The 22431-nt window shown below is 39.5% G+C and overlaps 1 protein-coding gene, 1 long non-coding RNA gene and 1 other non-coding gene across 3 annotated transcripts in view; 1 reads left to right on the forward strand and 2 right to left on the reverse strand.

The window, feature by feature from the left end:
* LOC129046034 (uncharacterized) overlaps positions 1–21503 on the reverse strand; it is a 36812-nt gene extending 15309 nt beyond the window's left edge. Inside the window, exon 1 of the long non-coding RNA XR_010407726.1 lies at positions 20144–21503. This is a non-coding gene — a long non-coding RNA (uncharacterized LOC129046034). The remainder of the gene's footprint in view (positions 1–20143) is intronic.
* On the reverse strand, positions 1436–1539 carry LOC123850309 (U6 spliceosomal RNA). The gene has a single exon (XR_006792276.1). It is a non-coding gene; the product is annotated as a U6 spliceosomal RNA (small nuclear RNA).
* On the forward strand, positions 14105–14694 carry LOC123849323 (ATP synthase subunit d, mitochondrial-like). The gene has a single exon (XM_064579019.1). The coding sequence runs from the start codon at positions 14129–14131 to the stop codon at positions 14612–14614; it is 486 nt and encodes a 161-aa protein (XP_064435089.1). The 5' UTR covers positions 14105–14128; the 3' UTR covers positions 14615–14694.
* Positions 21504–22431: the final 928 nt, after the last annotated feature.

Here is a 22431-nt window from a genome sequence, read left to right on the forward strand (position 1 = left end):
CATCATCAGAACAACAGTTGCTTCTCTGGCTAATTGGGGGATATATGAAAAGCTGTTCTCTTCATCTTCCTCATCTGCCTTCTCCTTCACTTTATTGGGTATCAGTTCTTAAAATTAGGGGTATGAATATGATCTGTCCCCCTATTAATTCAGAAGTTAGGTCTTAGGAAGACCCTAGGATTTCAGAGCTAGCAGCTGGAGCTCAGAGTTCTTCCATGCATTTCCCAAGGTCATATCTTAGTGCAGTGGTTCTCAAACTGCCATGTGTAACAGAATCACTGGGAGGGCTTGTTAAAACACAGATTGCTGGGTTCCATTCCCAGAGTTTCTGATTCAGTCTCTGATGTATAGGATGGGGTCTGAGAATTCACATTTTTGGCAAGTTTTTGGCATTTTTGATGCTTCTGGTCCAGGGACCCCAGTGTGAAAACCACTGTCTTGTTAATTGAAGGACAAGGTATAGAGGCCGATGCTTAAGCAGTCCAGTACTTTCTCCAAGGAGGCTCTTCTACAGGGTATAGATTTCATGCTAACATTATAGAAACCAGAGGTTCTTTTCCTCTGGGACTTCTGAAAGGGGAGAATTGCATTGGAGTTAGAACTAAAAGCACGAGCTTTAGAATCAGAAAAATCTGAGTGAGGGATCTGCCAGTCCATGGTTTAGCTTTCTGACTTTGGGCAAGTTGTTTAGGTTATTTGAATCCCAGTTTCTTCATCTGTAAATCAGAAATTAGTTCTAACAATTTGAGACTTCTGAAGAATAGTCCAAGAACTATTTGACATAGAGTTATAGGAGGATAAGCCATTAACGGGGCATCTAATTTAGATTTTTCACTTTTCAGATGTGGAAACAAAGGCCCAGGGAAAGTGTCTTAGCTAAGATTTCATAGCATATGGCAGAATGAGGACCAGAGTTCGGGTCTTTTAATGAGTTTTGTTTTGTTTTAATCATTCACATTGGATGAATATTTCTAAACCAAACCCTTCAAAACTAAACACTTTAGTAGTAGAAAGCCATTCATAGGGCAAGATGTAGACTTATGATAAATATTTTAGAGAGTCATATTAGCCAAGTTCTGTGATTTAATCTATTTTTTTTCTTTAGAGAGAGCAAGTGTGAGCGGGGAACGGGGGTGTTGGGAGGGGCAGAGAAAGAGGGAGAGAGAGGGAAGAGAATCTTAAGCAGTCTCCACGCTCAGCATGCAACGACCCTGAGATTATGACCTGAGCCAAAATCAGGGGTCGGACACTTAACCAACTGAGCCATCTAGGCACCCCTAATCTATTTTTCAAAATACCAATTCTTGTACAATGTTACACATTATACTTTTTTCTTTCTTTAGTGAAAAGAATGGTCTTTAATGTTTTGGCAGTCTTTTTCAGCCCAGAATAAACATGAAATAAGCAGGCTGGAGTGAAATATTTCACAGTGTACAAAAAGATGGAACTCTTCACAAATTCGCATGTCATGCTTAGGCAGGGGCCATGCTAATCTCTGTATCATTCCGATTTCAGTATACGTGCCGCTGAAGTGAGCACCACATTACACTTTTATACAATGGGACACATTATATGGGAAGATAATAAGAATTTGTTCTGCTCACCCTTAACTATTAAAAGAAAACTTATAGCAACTCTCTAAAATTGATTTTATTTTTCCTTACAGTGGATTTTCAAAAAGTCTTCCTTGTGGCATAATAATGTTTTGCAAAAAGGGTGTGGCTATTTATAGAATTCTTGTCTTTGTTACTAGAAATGAGCACTTTTGAAAAAGGAGAGTTTAGTAGATGGGAAATCAATTTCCACATGAAGGAGGAAAAAGTTTTAAATGTATTAGGAAAATTATAGTAAATGTTTAAAGAAAAAAATGGAACTCAAAGGACATTATTCACTAAAGCCATACTTGTTTGGGATGTATAAAGAATATTTTAGCTAGCTAAAACTTCTCATCTAGTAGACATGGACCTTGTGGTAAAGAGAGTTAAGAGAAAATATTAATATTCCTCAAAATATTAATATTTGGTGAAGCCAAGACATAAAGGGTAATTAAGAAACCAGGGTACGCATGCAAAAGAATGAAACTGGATCACTTCCTTATACCATACACAAAAATAAACTCAAAATGGATTAAAGACCATTTTGAGACCTGAAATCATAAACATCCTGGAAGAGAGCACAGGCAGTAATTTCTCTGACATTGGCCATAGTAATATTTTTCTAGATATGTCTCCCAAAACAAGGGAAACAAAAGCAAGAATAAACTATTGGGACTACATCAAGATAAAAAGGTTCCCATCTGGAACAACACGGATGCAGCTAGAAAGTATAATGCTAAGTGAAATGAGTCAGTCAGAGAAAGACAAATACCATATGATTTCACTCATATGTGGAATTTAAGAAACAAAACGAACAAGCAAAGGAAAACAAAACAGAGAGAGACAAGCCAGGAAACACGCTTAACTATTGGGAACAAACCAATGGTTACCAGAGGGGAGGCGGGTGGGGGATGAGTGAAATAGGTGATGGGGATTAAGAGGAGCACTTGCGAGGAGCACCGGGTGTTGTATGGAAGTGTTGAATCACTATGTTGTACACCTGAAACTAATATAACACTCTATATTAACTATATTGGAATTAAAATAAAAATTTTTTAAAAGCAGTGTAAAAAAATAAAAATAAGCTATTGCACAGGGGTGCCTTGTTGGCTCAGTTGGTGGAGTGTGTGACTCTTAATCTCAGGGTCACGAATTCAAGCCCCCATGTTGGCTGTGGAGATGACTTAAAGAAAAAAAGCTTCTGCACAGCAAAGCAAACAATCAACAAAACAAAACCTACTGAATGGGAGAAGATATTTGCAAATGATATATCTGATAAGAGGTTAATATCCAAAATATTATAAAGAACTTATACAACTCGGGGCGCCTGGGTGGCTCAGATGGTTAAGCGTCTGCCTTCGGCTCAGGTCGTGATCCCAGGATCCTGGGATCGAGTCCCACATCGGACTCCCTGCTCAGCGGGGAGCCTGCTTCTCCCTCTGCCTCTCTCTCTCTCTCTCTCTCTGTCTCTTATGATAAATAAATACATAAATAAATAAATCTTAAAAAAAAAAAGAACTTATACAACTCAACACACACACACACAAACAATCTGATGAAGAAGTGGGCAGAGAACTTGGATAAACATTTTGCCAAAGACATAGATACGGCCAACAGACACATGAAAAGATGCTCAACATCACTTATCATCAGGGAAATGCAAATCAAAACCACAATGAGATTTCACCTCACATCTATCAGAATGGCTAAAATAAAAAACACAAGAAACAACAACAATCGACAAGGATATGGAGAAATAGGGACCCTTGTGCACTGTTGGTGAGAATGCAAATTGGTGTAGCTACTATGGAAAACAGTATGGAGGTTCCTCAAAAAAATAAAAAATACAACTATGCTATGATCCAGTAATTCCACTACTTGGTATTTACCCGAAGAATATGAAAACACTGATTCAAAACACTATGTTTATTGCAGCATTATTTACAAGAGCCAAATTATGGAAGCAGTTCAAGTATCCATTGATTAATGAATGGATAAACAAGATGTTATATATATATATATATATATATATATATATAGTGGAATAGTACTCAGCCATAAAAAAGAAAGAAACCTTGCCATTTGCAACAACATGGATAGATCTAGAGGATATAATGTTACATGAAATAAGTCAGTCAGAGAAAAACAAATACCATATGATTTCACTCATATGTGGAATTTAAGAAACAAAACAAAGATAAAAAGAGACAAACAAAAACAGACTTTTTTTAAAAAAGATTTTATTTATTTGAGAGAGAGAGAGAGAATGAGAGAGAGAGAGCACATGAGGGGGGGAGGGTCAGAGGGAGAAGCATACTCCCTGCTGGGCAGGGTGCCCGATGAGGAACTCGATCCTGGAATTCCAGGATCATGACTTGAGTCGAAGGCAGTCGCTTAACCAACTGAGCCACCCAGGCGCCCCAAACATCTTTTTAAAAAATATTTTATTTATTTATTGTCAAAGAGAGAGAGAGAGGGAAAGCACAACCAGGGGGAGTGTGAGGCAGAGGGAGAAGCAGGCTTCCTGCTGAGCAAGGAGCCCCTACGTGGGACTCGATCCCAGGACTCCAGGATCATGAGCTGAGCCGAAGGGAGATGTTTAACTGACTGAGCCACCAAGGTGTTCCAACCAGACTCTTAAATATAGAGAATAAACTGGTGGTCACCAGAGGGGAAGTCGGGGGGATAGGTGAAATAGGTAAAGGGGATTAAGACTATACTTATTGTGATAAACACTGAGTAATGTATAGAATTGCTCAATCACTATATTATACTTCTGAAACTAATATAACACTGTAATTATACTGCAATTAAAAAAAAGGTGGGGGGGGCGCCTGGGTGGTTCAGTCGTTAAGCATCTGCCTTTGGCTCAGGTCATGATCCCAGGGTCCTGGGATCGAGCCCCACATCAGGCTCCCCGCTACGCGGGAAGCCTGCCTCTCTCTCTCCCACTCTCCCTGCTTGTGTTCCCTCTCTCGCTGTGTCTCTCTCTGTCAAATAAATAAATAAATAAAATCTTAAAAAATGAATAAATAAGTTTAAAAAAAGGGAAGAAATTAGGGTATGCTTTGGTGCTCTTGTTATTTGTCTTGATGTGAGCCAAATGTTTACACCTAAATCACCACTTGGTTTATAGTAAGACTAGGACCAATGGCTAATTTTTTAAAGTTTATTTAATCCAAGGAAATTAAAGCTTTTATTGTGAGTAGAGATGTATCCACTAAGTGGCCACTAGCTGACTACGGAGACAAATAATGGGCCTTTTCTCCCATCTCCTTAGTGACCTGTTGTAAACTTCAGTATCCAGATTTAATCAGTGATGTGGCCATTCCAAGAAGGCAACAAGTTTGAATTGCCTGAAAGGACATACTGATCTGTCACACAGTAGGGCAGCAGGAGAAGGTTTTGCTCATAGCTAAGGGACAGAGAATTGTGCATATCAGGAAGCCTAACTTACCTGAACGGCACCTGATAATTAACAACCCTTACTCATGGGAAGGTGCAGACCCAGGGAGATAATGACAGAAAATCCTTTTTATTTATTTATTTACTTATTTATTTAAATATCTTTATTTATTTATTTGTCAGAGAGAGAGAGAGAGAGCACAAGCAGGGGGAGCAGCAGAGGGAGAGGGAGAAGCAGACTCCTCACCCAGCAAGTAGCCCGATTCGGGACTCGATCCCAGGACCCTGGGATCATGACCTGAGCCGAAGGCAGACGCCCAATGCCTGAGCCACCCAGGCGTCCCAGGAAATTCCTTTTAAAAAGCCAATTTGACCTTGGCCAAAATTTGCAGTGTGCTCAATCTCAGATGATTCAGAGCTCATTTTAATGGGCCTGAAAATCTGAAAATAAATTATTTTGAAGTGATGATATAAATTATGTATGAGGATCAATTGAATATTCAAGTATAATGAGTTTATAGAATACAAGAGAGTATTTCTTTTGAGATGCTGGAATACGGCTATTGTCAGGTTCAGAGCCCAGCTGATTGCTTATAGGGAGCCTTTGTGCACATTTGAAAAAGGCACCCCCTCTGGGTGATGCAGCCCTGTGGGTACATGATTTGGCAAGCAGAGCCTGGGCTGGATCTTAGCTCCTTTTTGTCTCATTGGTTGGGTGCCTTAAAGCTTTGCCGTGCTTGTGTTGGTTTTTAGAGACTACATTGGAAATATATAAAAGTGACGGTTCCTTCTCTTAACCCAATGCAGAACTTATCAGCAGGAGACAAAGAGTCAATTAAGCTCTAAAATGGCATGAAAGAAGATGAAGCCTCCATGATAGAGAACAGAGATCTGATCTTGGCAGGTATGTTCTCTGAAGAAGCACAGCCAGTAGACCTCACTTCCCAAGCCAGAGGCACATAACCGAACACCTGGGAAATTTAGATTTCTGGCGCCAGAATGGTCTTACTTGCCCCCCTGCTGCACTGACACTGGAGGGGCAAAGCTATGTTGTGTAGGTGTGGAGCTGAAACCCTTTCCATCCAGTCCACTTACATGGACTGAAACTTAGGGGTGGTGAGTGTTAGCAATAAAAAGCATGTAGGCTTGAATGTCCATTTTTCTTTGTGGAACCATTGTAGTGACAGCAGAACCACAGGTATCTGGAATTGAGTTTCCAATTCTGGGACAAAATGGAGTAGACACACATCTCCCTACTCCTCTGGCTAAGTACACCTAAAGACCCTGGATACTGACTATAAAGAAGGTTCTAAAAGGTAGAGAGGAGGCAGGCCTGCTAGGGATCTCAGGACCCAAGAAGCATGGTGACAAGGGTTTTCTTTTTTTTTTTTTTTTTTAAGATTTTATTTATTTATTTGAGAGAGAGAATGAGAGAGAGAGAGCGCACATGAGGGGGGGAGGGTCAGAGGGAGAAGCAGACTCCTGCTGAGCAGGGAGCCCAACGCGGGACTCGATCCCGGGACTCCAGGATCATGACCTGAGCCGAAGGTAGTCGCTCAACCAACTGAGCCACCCAGGCGCCTGACAAGGGTTTTCTTCCTGACTCATATAGCACAAACTGAGTGCTAGAGAAGCCAACAGATGCATACCAAAAAAAAAAAGAAAAAAAGAAAAAGAAAAGCCCCAAGAAAAGTCAGCTCTCTCTAGCTATAGGATAAGGAAAGGGGAAGCCTAGCAAAACTGGTAACTTTCAGACAATAACTGCTCTACTCCAGCCAAATACCATGGAAAAAATGTGAGGAAAGAGCCTAGAATTTTGCCCTTGCTCAACTGTATCAAGGCAGTTTTGTGCTCTCCCCCTGGGTGGTGTCAAGAAGGTCGACTGGGGAGTCAGAACTTTTATTCACACCTGGTAGTAATGAGATCACCCGAACTTCTGCCCCAGGTTGTCAGTAAAGTCCATGAGGGAAGCCAGTAATTCCATCCCCACCCAGTGGTAATGAGGCACCACTTCCTGCCAAGGTGGTATCAGAGAGTGCTGGGTGGAAGGCTAGGACTTTTACCACATTCCAGTGGTAACTAGGCTTCCCAGCCCCGTGCAGTGTCCACAGAGGCCCCAGTGGGGATCCTGAACTCCCATCTCCACCCAGCAACAATGAGATGCTCTTCTGCTTCCCATCTCAAGGTTCAATGGAGGCCAAGAGGGGAATCTGAACTTCCACACCACCTGGTAGTAATAAAGCATCACCACCTTCCCTCCACTGCTGTGGTGTCATAGGACACCTGCTAAAACAGAAGATGATCTAGAATCTTGTAACATAATACCAAAAATTTTGTCTAAGATACGGGGCGCCTGTCTGGCACAGTTAGTTGAGTGACCAACTCTTGGTTTTGGTTCAGGTCGTGATCTCAGGGTTGTGAGATCAAGTCCACTCAGTCCACTGAGTGTGGAATCTGCTTGAGATTCTCCCTCCCTCTTCCTCTGTCCCTCCCACTCGTGCTCTCTCTCTAAAATAAACAAATAAATCTAAAAAAAAAATGCCCAAGATACAACTGAAAATCACTTACATCAGCAACCAGAAAAATTCCAACTTAAATGAGAAGAGACAATCAATAGACACCATACCAAGATTATACAAATTTGGAATTATCTGACAAGGATTTAGAAGGAGCTATCATAAAAAAATGCTTTGACAGGGGCACCTGGGTGGCATAACCCATTAAGCGTCTGACTCTTGATTTCAGCTCAGAAGATGATCTCAGGGTCGTGGGATCGAGCCTTGTGTCAGGCTTCAGGCTCAGTGCAGAGTCTACTTAAGACTCTCTCTCCCTGGGTGGCTCAGTCAGTTAAGTGTCTGCCTTTGGCTCAGGTCATGATCCTGGAGTCCTGGATCGAGCCCCACGCCAGGCTCCCTGCTAAGCAGGGAGCCTGCTTCTCCCTCAGCTCCTTCCCCAGCTCATGTTCTCTCTCTCAAATAAATAAATTAAATCTTAAAAAAAAAAAATACTCTCTCTGCCCCTCTCCTGACTTGCTCTCTCTCTCTCTCTAAAAATAAATAATCTTTAAAGAAATGCTTTGACAAGCAATTATGAACACAAATACAACATGCCATTTCTGGGCATATTGAGTCTATTACCAGCTTTAGTCTGATATCCTCAGGAATTAGAGCTTTGTTAGGTATTCTGATTCTTTGGATAATGGTCTTTAATTTTTTCCTCCCAAATCATAGAAATAAACTCATTATGTGGCCCTGTTTAGTATCCAGAATACTGTTAAATACTTTCAACCAGAAGCCTGGTGAACAGTTAAAAAATCCAAATAAATCTTTGTATATATGTTGTAAAACCTCACTCTTTCCTTCTCCAGCCAGTCGTAATGGTCCGACTAGAAATTCTCTGAACAAGAACATATCAATTTTCTATCCTTCTCTCCCCCAAGAATCAAAACTATCCTTTCCACATGTCTATTTCTTCTTCTCCTTTTTTTCTCTTCATTCTTCTTGTATCCAGATGAGTTTTGCCATTTAGCATTTCCCTGATGTTTTCCTCTTCCCATCCTTGCCCTCATTTGATCACAGGCTTTGCAAGAACAGGATGTTATCCTCAGGGTATATTGAAAAGGTTCAGTTGGTTTCTCATCTTGTTCACAAGAGGTTAATCTGGGAAAGTCTTTGGTCTCTTCCAAGACAGTGTGACCTGAATCTGCTAAGGTCTATGGCAGTTTGAATTTGATGTTGTTTTTGGCATCTTCTTTAGAATCTCTTCATTCTCTGAAGTTGTGTCTAAAAATGCTAAGGCTTGAGCATGGCTACTTATGTTTGAATTAAAAATATGGTGTAATCTAATGTCATATAAAGTTTGACAATAGAGGGGTGCCTGGGTGGCTCAGTCGTTGGGCGTCTGCCTTCGGCTCAGGTCCCAGAGTCCTGGGATCGAGCCCCACATCAGGCTCCCTGATCCGCGGGAAGCCTGCTTCTCCCTCTCCCTCTCCCCCTGCTTGTGTTCCCTCTCTCGCTGTCTCTCTCTGTCAAATAAATAAATAAAATCTTAAAAAAAAAAAAAAAAGTTTGACAATAGAAGAAAATGTATTCTCTTAGCACTGTGCCTACTATATGCTTCTTAAAACATATGTGCTGGGGGGGGGTGGGATGACAAATTTCAGTCGGCTAATTTAAATAAACAAAACCTGGTTAGCCCCACCCCCACAATACAGTTGTGTCAGCAGGCTGGACCCTGTTTAACCTCATGATATATCAATAAATCAGTCAGTTCTTTTTTTTTTAAGACTGACATGATCTGACTTACATTTTTATTTTAATTTTTTTTAGTAATCTCCATACCCAATGTGGGGCTCAAACTCATGACCCTGAGGGCAAGAGTCCGCATGCTTTTCCAATTGAGCCAGCCAGGTGCCCTCAGTCAGTTATTTTTCTTTTCTTTTCAAGATTTTATTTATTATTTATTTGAGAGAGAGAGAGAAGGAGAGACAGTGAGAGAGTACAAGTGGGGAGGAGAGGGAGAAGCAGCCTCCCGCAGAGCAAGGAGCCCATACAAAAGATTTCACTTTTCACCATGAGGTAATAAGCATGGATTCCTTGGTGGGTACTGTTTGTTTTTATTATCCAAGTTAGAACAGCACGGGAAAATTATCTATTGTTGGGTTGGGAAAGAAAATTTTCAATGGGATTCAAATGAAGAGCAAAAGAGGGAAGAGAAGGAAGAAAGGGAGAGATAAGGGGTAAAATTAGAGGTTAAAGATGAAATACATAGTTTTTCATGTATTTCAAGGAGAATGTGGAAAGAAAACAGCTATAGAGAATAATAGAGAAGCTAACCTAGAAGTTCTTTAGCAACAAAAATATGCTTCCCTTTTTATTCTGATTAAAAAGCACCAATGAATCCTCCTCAACATGCATCTAAATAGCTCAACATTCCAAATGCGAAATAGCTCAACATTCCAAATGCAAAACACATCAACATACTTGCATGTAGTGCAGAGGAGAAAACATTTAACAGCCTATCTGCAACATAATTTGTATAAGCTCCATTTCCTCCTACCTCCTCTGCAATCATATTATAAGCTAGGTTCTACAGCCACCTCTATCCATTTCTAAAACAGAGTGATTCAGGGCAAAAGCTTATTATTATTATTTTTAAGATTTTATTTATTTATTTCTAATGTTTACTTATTTATTTTTTTTAGTAATCTCTACACCCAACATGGGACTGGAACTCATGACCCTGAGATCAAGAGTTGCGTGCTCTACTGACTGGGTAGCCAGGTGCCCTAGCTTATCTTTCAGATCTGCATTTTCTTGGATGATTTACAGTGGAGATTTAATTATTTTCTTGTACACTCTGAGTATGAACATTGAAGGAGAAATTCAATCTTCTCTGGATTACCTCCACTTTTTTCTACATAGGATTATAGCAAATGATGATTCAGATAGTTTTTTCCTGCTTTCATGTCCTATTAAGATGGTATGTACTCATGGAACACAATATCTGCCTCAAGTAAAGTGGCATTAGAAGGGCAAATCATATGGCCTATTTATATCTGTATAGCTTTTTCTTCTCATTTTAGGTTTTCCATTAAATCTTTGAACATATTTATAATAACGGTTTTACATTCCCCATTAGCTAATTCCATCATTTCTGTTATTTTTGATCTATGATTTTTTTCCAGGTTATAGAACAGAATTTGTTTGTTTGGTTTTTTTTACATGTCTAGTAATTTTTTATTGGATGCTGGGCATTATGTATATTATATTTTGGAAGGTTGAGATTTTGTTGTTCTCTTCAAAAAGTGTTGAAATTAGGGCTGCCTGGGTGGCTCAGTTGGGTAAGCATCTGCCTTTGGCTCAGGTCATGATCTTGGGGTCCCGGGATCGAGTCCCACATCGGGCTCCTTGCTCATCTGGGAGCCTGCTTCTCCCTCTGCCTGTCGCTCCCCCAATTGTGCGCTCTCCCTTTCTGATAAAAAAATAAAATCTTTTGGGCGCCTGGGTGGCTCAGTTGCTTAAGTGACTGCCTTCGGCTCAGGTCATGATCCTGGAGTCCCTGGATCGAGTCCCGCATCGGGCTCCCTGCTCGGCAGGGAGTCTGCTTCTTCCTCTGACCCTCCTCCCTCTCATGCTCTCTGTCTCTCATTCTCTCTCAGATAAATAAATAAAAATCTTAAAAAAAAATAGAAAATAAAAAATAAAATAAAATCTTTTAAAAAATAAATAAGTGTTCAAATTAGTTTTAGCAGGCAGTTCATTTATCTGCAGATCACCTTGATTCTGCTGAAGCTTGCTTTAAAGCTTTGCTATCATGGGTGTAGTGCTGACTTTATTCTAGGGTTAATTAGCCTTATTACCAAGGCACGATCCTTCTCAGATCTCTTTTGATGACCCCAAATGTTCAAAGAAGTCTCTGTGACCCAGATGGATGGAACTCAAATGTCCTCAAGTCCTGTGTGAAAAGTCTTTTTTTTTTTTTTTTTTGCCTGGCGTTGTGGAATTTCACTCTATGCATACATAGGGAAATATTCAGCCAATTGACTAGGAGGACCCTTGTGAAAATTTCTGGGGCTCTTTCCATATGCAGCTTGCTCGCTTATAGTATTCTGCCCTGCAAATTCCAGCCACCTCAACCTCACCATACTAGAATTTGTTTCTTATCCTATAGAAACTAGCATGCTCTATTTGAGTTTCCTCTTCCTTTACTGAAGTTTAAAAATTGCTTCCAGTAGGGTTCCTGGATTTAGAAAAAATCCAATATTGCATTTTTATATATGCTTAGACAAAAAATTATTCATTACATATCTGAAATTCAAATTTAACTAGCTATCTTTTATTTTCTCTGGCAACCCTACTGTTAGGCAGAAAGCCAGGAAAACTGTGGGGCTCATTTAAATTGTTTCTCTAATCTCAGAACTCACAATTGTGAACATACTGTGGTCCCAATATCTGAAAACAGTTGTTTCATAAGTGTCCAGTTTTCTAGCTTACAATGGGAGGACAATTCTATACCAGTTACTCCCTCTTGGCTAGAAGTGGAATTCCACAATGCATCTTTAAAGCAAACAAGGAAACAAATAGGGTTGCTGCCCTATCTGGAATTGTTCAGGGGAGTCATTAAGAAACAGTAAATAAACATGTCACTTTTACTCATCTGGGAGTATGCTGTATAAGTTATTCATGTAAAAAAGAGCTCTATTACAGTTCAAGGTGTCTTATCTGAAATCATTTTATTTGAAATCTTCTTACTTAAAATCACTATTTCTTTTTTGCTTTATGGGCTTTAAATTTATCTCAGTTTCAGCTGGTCTGTACAATGTTAAGCTATTTCTTTGGGAAGTCACAAGAATCCTGCAAGGTGAATTCTGGGCACTTTACACATTGTCTACTGTTAGAGTATTTCCCATATATCCTCAAAAGTAGTGATATGTTATGCGGCATCTCCATGCAAGAGAGTTCATTTTATTTACATAGATTATTACAACAATAACTCATTTCTTGGGAAGTTCAAAGAGATAGTGTTCATAAAACAATAGTTACATGGCATGGTAAAATGAACCTGTGCCTTGTGAAGATGAGAGGGCAACTAATATTTATTGAGTATCTACTCCATGCCAAGTGTTTTATATTCAGTGGTGTGTTGGAGCCAGTCTGTGCCAGCTCGTATGCGCTTGTGAGAGGCGATTGTTAAGTTTTCAGGAATCTTGCCAGCCATTTTTTAAACCGTTGGAAGCTTGAAATTGACAACAGGAGGAATATTTATACCATGAAAATGGTCAAATGCCACAAATCATGGTTCCTCCATCAATTCCAAGAGCTGATTGTTAAGCATTTACCAGCACATCACTGTCATCACATTTCTTATGTTATTTTATCCTCCCAACAGCTGTGTATGGTATTTATTAGAATGCACAGTTTAAAGATGGAAAAAAGACACCAATTACATAAGTAACATGTCCAAATTTTCCTAGAGGACAAGAAACAAAACCAATTCTTTGTAACTCTATTTCCTTTCTGCTTATATCTCTATACCTTTGAGCCAGGAGACTTAAACTGAGTTGTTGCTTTAATGGTGACTGTATGTTCTTGGACCAATACCTGACCACTATGGATCAGCATTTATTCATCTGTAAAGTTGGAAGCAATGGATTACTCAATATCCAACATCTCTGTTGTTTACTAATTCTTCCTCTGCCCAACTGTGGTAAAAATGCTAAGAACAAACACCTACCAAATAGTTGTTAGAAAAAGGGATTTGTACCAGGAGGGGCTTCATGGGACTCAAAGCTATGATACTACCAGATTTTTTTTTTCCCTCAAATGTCCACCATCAAGGAGCTAGAACAGAGAAAATGTACGTAGCAGGTTGATTTATTAAAAATTTGACAGGGCGAAGTAACTTCCTGTAAATTAGCTGTCTTGTTCTCTCAGTCTTTGACTAAAAGTTATCCACCACTATCCTCTGGCCCCAGAAGAATAAACAAGTCTTTGTGTCATTGATGGGCTTATTGCTAAGGTCAACTATGTAGATCTTTGTTTTCAAAGGATTCATTAATGGAGAAAATTAAGGAAGAGGACTTCAAAAGTAGAGGAGAATAATTCAATTTCAGAAGATGGGTAAATTCCTAAACACTGAGAGAAGAATTGCAGGTTTATAAGGTTCATAAGATTCAGTTTATGGGTTGCATATGGGAAAGATTGTAGGGATGCCTATATGGACCAGGCACTGAGTGCTTTGGCTGTAGGGCTCCAACAGTTTCTAATAATGGGGCACTACTAGAGTAGAGACTCTCGAACAACCACTAGCCTTTGAATGGACCAAGAATTGATTTCTGAAGCAAACGTAGACTGAGGACTTCCTTATTTAGCTTAGGATAGAGTATTATTTGATTTTAGTGATTGGGCCTTACATCAAGTTTAATCTGGTTGTCATGGAGAAATGTATACTTGTTATATACAAATAGATGTAATTCATAACATCCAATATTATCAGCAAAGACATTCCATACTTATACTTGTGTAGCAGAGTGGTTAAAAATGATGATCTTAAATGCTAACATTTTCACCTTGATAGGATTAGAAATTTGGGGGCAGGGGCCGCCGGGGTCGGTGAAGGATCTCAAGATGGCTGCACGAAAACTTGCTCTAAAATCCATTGACTGGGTAGCTTTGGGGGAGATCATACCCCAAAACCAGAAGACCATTGCTAACTCCCTGAAATCCTGGAATGAGACCCTTACCTCCAGGTTGGCTACTCTCCCTGAGAAATCACCTGCTATCGACTGGGCTTACTACAAGGCCAATGTGGCGAAGGCTGGTTTGGTAGATGACTTTGAGAAGAAGTTTAATGCCCTGAAGGTTCCTGTGCCAGAGGATAAATATACTGTTCAGGTGGATGCTGAAGAAAAAGAAGATGTGAAAAGTTGTGCCGAGTTTTTGTCTCTCTCAAAGGCCAGGATTGAGGAATATGAAAAAGAGCTGGAGAAGATGCGGAACATAATTCCATTTGATCAGATGACCATTGAGGACCTGAATGAAGTCTTTCCAGAAACCAAATTAGACAAGAAGAAGTATCCCTATTGGCCTCACAAGCCAATTGAGAATTTATAAACTTGAGTTGGGGAGAAAGCTCTGGCCCTCGTATTGTAAATGCTGGACATTAAAAATAATGATACGGAAAAAAAAAAAAAAGAAATTTGGGGGCATGCCTCAAGAATAAAGGAGACACAGCTTGAACATGGCAGAAAAATGGCTAAGGGCCCTTTTACAAACAGGGGTATCTAATATCCAGAGTTAATTCTTTTAAGTTCTAAATCCCCCACCACTCCAAACCTTAAATAAAATCTGACATATGTATAATTGCCTCATGGGATTGTATGTATGTGTGTATGTGGGGTGTGTGTGTGTGTGTGTAAATCAAGGAAATAGGTTGAATTCTCTCTATGAATCATTAAGATACAAAACAGAGACTTTGTACACGGAAAAGAAAGACAATCCATAACTGAATTAATACCGTAGAAACAGGAGTGTAGAGACAGGGTGGTCACTAAAGAGCATAATCTCCCAGGAAATCATAGAAACCTTGGGAGGTCATTGGATTAATCTTGTCTAGCTCTGTTAGGGTCCATTATGATTGACTGCCACGACAAAGCCTTCATGCTTAACCACTGCCAACACACAGACCTGCATGGATCGGTGAAATAGTGGTAAGAACAGAGAGGTCCCCACTCATGTTCTTGCACGCTCTCTCTCTCTCAAATAAATGAAATCCTTAAAGATTTCATTTATTTGAGAGAGAGAGCACAAGAGAGCACAAGCAGGGGGAGGGGCAGAGGGAGAGGGAGAAACAGACTCCACACTGAGCAGGGAGTCTGATATGGGGCTCAATACCAGGACCCTGGGATCATGGCCTGAGCTGAAGGCAGATGCTTAACCGACTGAGCCACCCAGGTGCCTCAAAATCTTAAAAAAAATAAAGTAACCACCTGCCTCAGGCCTGAAATGCTTTCTTTCTTCATTTATCACAATTTCAACTGCTGCCTTGAGGCTTTCCTCAATTAATAATTACAACAATAATTTCTGTGTGAATGTCTGTCTGTCTACCTACCTATCTGATTCTTTTAAATGTATTATCTAATTAGATCTTTGTGAAGACCCATAAATTAGGCTGGATAAGTGTTATGTTGCCACCACTTATAGATGAAGACACTGAGGTTTAGAAAGCGTTGCATAGTCACACAGCTAAGAAGATAATTTAAATCTAGATAATTCTTGCTCCAGAGTTCCCTCTCTATATATTGTATTACTTTTCCAAAGTTCCTTCTATGTATGTAGGTAACTTCTCTGATTCAGTGACTCTAGGAGTTACAAACGTTTTAAGCAATGGCAGTATCTTTTTAGGAATTCCTAGAAGTAGAAGTAGACCCCAAGACAACAATTTCAGTGCAAGCAGTTTATCTGGAGGGTGAAGGAGATTTAGGAAGGGTAGGAGGAGATGAAATCGGGGAAAATGCAGCCAATAAAATCTATGAAATTGAGCCAGCTAGGACAATGAGTGACTCGAGCTTAATCCCTTAATCCCTCTGGGGAAATTGGAGACGGTGTAGGACACATGGCTCTTAGTTATCCCACCTAGGAGGCAAGGAAGCTGGGGTGTGAGCTCGTCAGTCTTTGATTAAAGATTGCTCGCAATGAATGTTACTCTGTAATACTTCCAGCTGGCTCAGGTGGCAAGAGAAAGCCCTCCAGGAAAGAAATATATGTGCTGGCAGGTGGTAACTGGGCCTGGGTGTGTGAAGTGGTAAGAGTGAGGGAATGTAAGTGAGGCACCAACAGCATCTCATGGGAGGCATCAATGAAATATATATATATATATATTTTAAAGATTTTATTTATTTATTTGAGAGAGAGAGAGAATGAGAGACAGAGAGCACGAGAGGGAAGGGGATCAGAGGGAGAAGCAGACCCCCCGCTGAGCAGGGAGACCGATGCGGGACTCGATCCCGGGACTCCAGGATCATGACCTGAGCTGAAGGCAGTCGCTTAACCGACTGAGCCACCCGGGCGCCCTCAATGAAATATTTTATACACAGTCATCATACTAATTTTTTCCTAATAAAAAAAAATCATTAGAATTAAGTATAGTATTATAATTTTAAGAGCCCTTTCACATATATTATCTCATAAGATAATCAAATGGTCCTTTGATGTAAACAGCATTGTGCAGATGGAAAAGCAAGATGTATATTTTATCTCCTCCACAAGGAGATCTCATAAATTTAAGAGTACTTCTTTTCTCATACCAACTTGTATTCTAAGTTCCAGTTTTCCCTTATTTTGGGAATTTGTAGAACATTTTTTGGTGGGACAGGCATGGGAAGTAGGAAAATTTAAGAGGTTGGAGTAATGAAGAACATTTCTGGACCCCAATCTAAAAAACCTTTTTCTCAGAACTATATGACCTAAAACAGCATATTAGAACTTAATTAAAAAATAAACAAAGCCAATATTAGTTATAATCAGAAAAATCATGTATAGATGAAATTTAAGTAAATGAAAATTTGTTCAGTTTATGTCATATTATGCAGTAGAAGGATCATTTCTCAGTAAATGATTTAAACAAAAGTGTTCCTCCTCACCCCTTCTCCAAGTCTCGCAAGATGAGCTTTATTTCAATGAAGCCAACACTGGGAGTAATGGGAGAACCCTAGGACAGTTGGAGGCAGATTTTGTATTTACTAGCTTGTGTTTCAAGGTGGCTAAATGAATGGTAACTCTGTCTGGACAACCCCTTTAATGGGATTCTCTCTTCTGGGCTGAATTGCTGTTTTTAAGAATTTTTCCACTGATGCTTGGATAAAGCAAAGGAGTAACTCTGCTCTTAACAATTATAATGAGAAAATAAACAGCTTATGACAAGAACTTGGTCAAGATATAGCTTCTTGTAGGCCGTGTTTTTGTTTCATTATAAAGGTAAATCTGGTATTATTTTAAGAAACTAAAGGATTTACATTTTTAAATCCTTGATAACAAGGATGAAATCTTATTATTAACATGCTAGTAGTTAAGTTTTAAAAGTTAAACATCAAACCTCTAACAAATCAAAATTTTTTAAAAAAGATTTTATTTATTTATTCATGAGAGAGAGAGAGAAAGAGAAAGAGAGAGAGGCAGAGGGAGAAGCAGTCTCCTTGAAGAGCAGGGAGCCTGACGTGGAACTCGATCCCAGCACCCTGGGATCACGACCCGAGCTGAAGGCAGACGCTCAACCGACTGAGCGACACACACGCCCCTCTAACAAATTAAATTTAAATAATTCTTTTATCAGTAGAGAAGTCCTGTGATTAAAAAAGTCTATTCAGGATTTTAAAATTTAATTTTAGTAAAAATGAGCACTAAGAATTTAACACTGCAGACCAAATCTTTTCCGAAACCATGAGATTTTCATTTCAGCTGTCCCAGTGTTATTTGTTTGTCCTGCCTCCTGCCTTTCCAGTTTATCTCTCAAAGCTAAGAACACAAAGGCAGTATGTTTAGGGACAATAGGACACATTTGTAGCCAAAGCGTCAAGGGAGCAAGGCAGGGTTGGACAAGACAAAAGGTGCATTTGCTCTCATTTGCTATGGTTTATACAGCTGTTGGTGCCTTCCCGGCCTGACCAACATTTTAAGGCATGTCAGATAGGAACTTCTACCAGTCATATAAATGTGGCCAAAGTAAGAAATGGGCCAGCATTTATCACAGAGTTGCACAGACTCAAGTTCTCTGCAAATTTGCTAGTAAATTGGCACATTATCAAGAAAAAAAAAGAAAGAAAGAAAGAAAAGAATAAAAATTCCCAGGCGCCTGGGTGGCTCAGTCGGTTAAGCGTCTACCTTCAGCTCAGGTCATGATCCCAGGGTCCTGGGATCGAGCCCCGCATCGGACTCCCTGCTCAGCGGGGAGTCTGCTTCTCCCTCTCCCTAATACTCCCCACCAACCCCCTCGTGCTTGCACTCTCTCTCTTTCTCTCTCTCAAATAAATAAAATCTTAAAAGAAGAATAAAAATTCTCTAAAAATGATCTAACGGTAATTCATGGTTTGACCTTCATTTCTATACACAGATCCACCCTTAGAACATAAACAACCCCTTACGTTTTTATATTTCTTTAAAGCCCTGAAAGTATTCCCATTTAGTATTATTATTTGATCGTTACAGTAAACCTCTGAGGCCAACAGAATGAATATTTTCAATATTACCCTTTAACTGAAGATGAAACTCTGGCTCCAAGACATTAATTAGTAGGTCTAAGATCCTAAGAGCTACCCACCCTCCAACCCCTCTTGTACTATTGATTTGCTAGTTTTTTCTCTAATAATTTAAAGATACAAAAGGAAAATAATATAAAGTCAGGAGGAAAAGTCCTACCCCTTTGGAACATTTTCTTCCCTTAATATTAATTTAAGTGTCAGGAAGCTTTCAGTGACTAAGGTAAGGATTAAGATATATAAAGAGGGAAAGACAAATTCGCTGCCCTTCAGTTTCTCGACCTAACAGATAAAGGTAGCAGACAGAGTCCTGGAGGGCAGATCTATAATGTGAAAGGCCTGGGGGTCTTCTTTCTTTACAGTGCTCTGTATGACACTCTTTAGAGAACTATCTAGAACTGGTAGAAGTAAAAGAGCAAGTACACAGTTCAGGATCCCTTGTGTCTCATTCCACCTTCTTGGAGTGGGAGTTCAAGGAGAAATTTTCTGGGAAACAATGGGAAGGTCCTGAGAGACTGCTGCACCCACTAGCTATTGTTAGGCTTTCTTACCAAGTGCCCTTTTATATTATTTTAATCAACGTTTTTTGCTTACTTCTCTTCGGTTCTTAAGCACAAAAATACAGGGACCAAATGCAATGGAAAAAAAAGGCTTAATGAGTGCTGAAAGGTCAAGACTAATTCCTAGTCATACTCCCACCATTATGGCCCATTTCTAGCATTTAAAAACATTTCCACACTATTTACTCATATTTAAATTATTAACCCAGTCTTAAAATTTTTTAACGTTTTGATTGTGATGCAGGTATCTCATGAATTGTAAAATACTCTTTAATTGATAGGACATTTGGGCTGTATTTGCATCTACCCTGCCTTTCTCCTGATTGTGGATATTTGTTTGGAAGGATTTATTAGTCTTAGAGCATACTGCATTATTTCCTCCTATTCTGCTTCTTTCTCTTATGGATTAGCCTGTTCCTTTATTTTCAAGGTCACTCTAAATTCTATTCCATATTCCTTGATGTTTGCAATTGCGTACCTTTTTGTCTTCATGTCTTTAAAGAGGAGCACTTTCAAATTCATCATCTTGGTCAATGACTGTTATTAGTGCTAAGCTCAAGGCTGATTGTGCATACTACCACTTCATATGTTCCCTCTTAAGTTTCTCAGACTGTTGCTAAGCCATTTAGAAGCCACTGTTTCAACAGTGGCAACATTAGAAATGGTATGTTGTTCTGTTTCTTGAAAATTCATGACTTTTTAAAAACAAGAATCATAAACGAGAACAGCAATAACATTTGCCAGAGAAGCAAGCTCCTAGCAGCCTGCCCCACAAATCCAGAACTTCTAGATGAACCCAATCTCCTGGGCAGGCAGCGACTAATGCTTACCTAGGGTGGGGTAGCCTCAGTCGTGGCTGTCAGACTGTAGCTCAAAGCATGGTCTTCCAGGGCTTCAAAAGCAGAGCCATGTTGCTCTTAATTTAGACATACTTTAAGTAGTTCAGTTACATCTGGTTTCCTAGATAATCTGAGTAGAAACAGAGAAATATCAAGTTAGAGCAGAGGAAATAAGCTCACAGAAGCAAGTAGTGGCAGTTAACAGTGTGAAAGGCAAACAGAGGAAAATAGAAAGCAAACATTGGAACCTGAAAAGCAAAGCAGCCTGGGGGCCCACTAAATAATTCAGAGCAGATGACCAAATTTATAATCCTTGCAGCCCTTGAACTGAGAATACCAGGAGAGAAAGATGACAGTATTTGGAACATGGCAAAAAACATTCCAAGTTTATTGAAAAACAAAAACCTATACACCCAGGAAGCCCAATGAAGAGACCCACAGACAGGCATATCAGAGTAAAAAGGCTGAAAATCAAATATAAGGAAAATATCTTGGAAAAAGCTGGAGAAAAACAAAGCATCACTTACAAGGAAGCCCAGTAAGATCTATGGCTGACTTCTCAGCAGGAACAATGGAAGCCAGAAGGCAGTGGGAAAACATTCAAAGTAAGTGCTCAAACAAACAAACCAACCAACCCATCAACCAAGACTCTGATATCCAGCAAAGGTATCTGTAGAAAAATGAAAGTGAAATAAGGACTTTCCCAGGTAAAACAGAAACTGAAAGAATTTGTTGCCAGGCCAACTCATCTTAAAAGAGATATTCTAGGAAGGTCTTCAGACAGAAAGTAAGTGATGTCAGACAGTAACACAAAACCACAAGACCAGAGAACAGCATTAAAACTATAAATGCATATTTTTTCTCATTTTTCTTAAATGAGTTAAAAAGCAATTTCATAAAATATGTACATACAGTTGACCCATATACAACATGGAGGTTGGGGTACCACTACCCTACACAAACATCCATGTAGAACTTCTGATTCCCCAAAACTTAACAGCCTGTTATTGACCAGAGTCTTACCAAATAACATAAACAGTTGACTAACATATATGTATTATATACTGTATGTTTACAATAAAGTAAGCTAGAAATGAAAAAAAAATTTTTTTTAAAAAGATTTATTTGACAGAGAGAGACACAGCAAGAGAGGGAACACAAGCAGGGGGAGTGGGAGAGGGAGAAACAGGCTTCCCGCTGAGCAGGGAGCCCGATGTGGGGCTCGATCCCAGGACCCTGGGATCATGCCTCACATCGGGCTCCCTTCTCCCTCTCCCTCTGCTGCTCCCCCTTCTTGTGCTCTCTTGCTCTCTCAAATAAAGTTTTAATTTTAATTGTGTAAAGATTTTATTTATTTGACAGAGAGAGACACAGTGAGAGGGGGAACACAAGCAAGGGGAGTGGGAGAGGGAGCTGCTTCTCTCGGAGCAGGGAGCCCGATGTGGGGCTCGATCCCAGAACCCTGGGATCATGGCCTGAGCCGAAGGCAGACGCTTAACAACTGAGCCACCCAGGCGCCCCATCAAATAAATAAAATTAAAAAAACAAAAAACTGTGAGTGAAATAAATGGTACTGTATTCATTGCAAATATCTGCATATAAATGGACTTCTATAGTTCATACTTGTATTGTTCAAGGGTCAACTGTAACCTATTATTGGGCCTATAACATGTAAGTGTAATATAGTGTAATTGCCAACAACAGCACAAATGAGATGAATGTGAGCAAAGCTGTAACAAGCTGAGGAAACGACCACAGATGGTAAAGTAATAATTGTTAATGCATTAAGTTTGTAACATTAACAGATGTAGTATGTGGGGACTGCCTAGAAAATACTTATTAGACTTGGTACTCAATGAGATAACGTTTTTGATATTATACAATGTTACATTTCCTACCACCTCCCCCCAAAACCACAAAAAATCATCATCCAAATACAAGGAATCTTTTTTTGACTTTTATTTGCTGCTCTGACATCCAGGCTAAAAACTTACTTGGAGTTACTTCTCCGTGGTCTATCCTGGGATCATGATTTCAGAAGCCCAGACTTTTAAAAAAAAGAGCCAATTTCTGATAGTGAAAATAAAAACAAGTTTTTTTTTTCTTTTCTTCTTTTTTAATCACAAAAAATAACAGCAACATGGAGGATGTCTAAGAAAAGGAAAAAAACTCACCTATAATCCTATTACCTCAACATAATCATTCTTTTATTCCATAGGCATTTACATTTTATTTTAGAGGTATAACAATTTATATTTTCGTTTTTCAGCTGGGATTAT

This window comes from Mirounga angustirostris, unplaced genomic scaffold (genome assembly GCF_029215605.1).
Source record: "Mirounga angustirostris isolate CCGP_5_RB_7025 unplaced genomic scaffold, mMirAng1.0.hap1 SCAF_15, whole genome shotgun sequence".
Classification (NCBI taxonomy): domain Eukaryota; kingdom Metazoa; phylum Chordata; class Mammalia; order Carnivora; family Phocidae; genus Mirounga; species Mirounga angustirostris.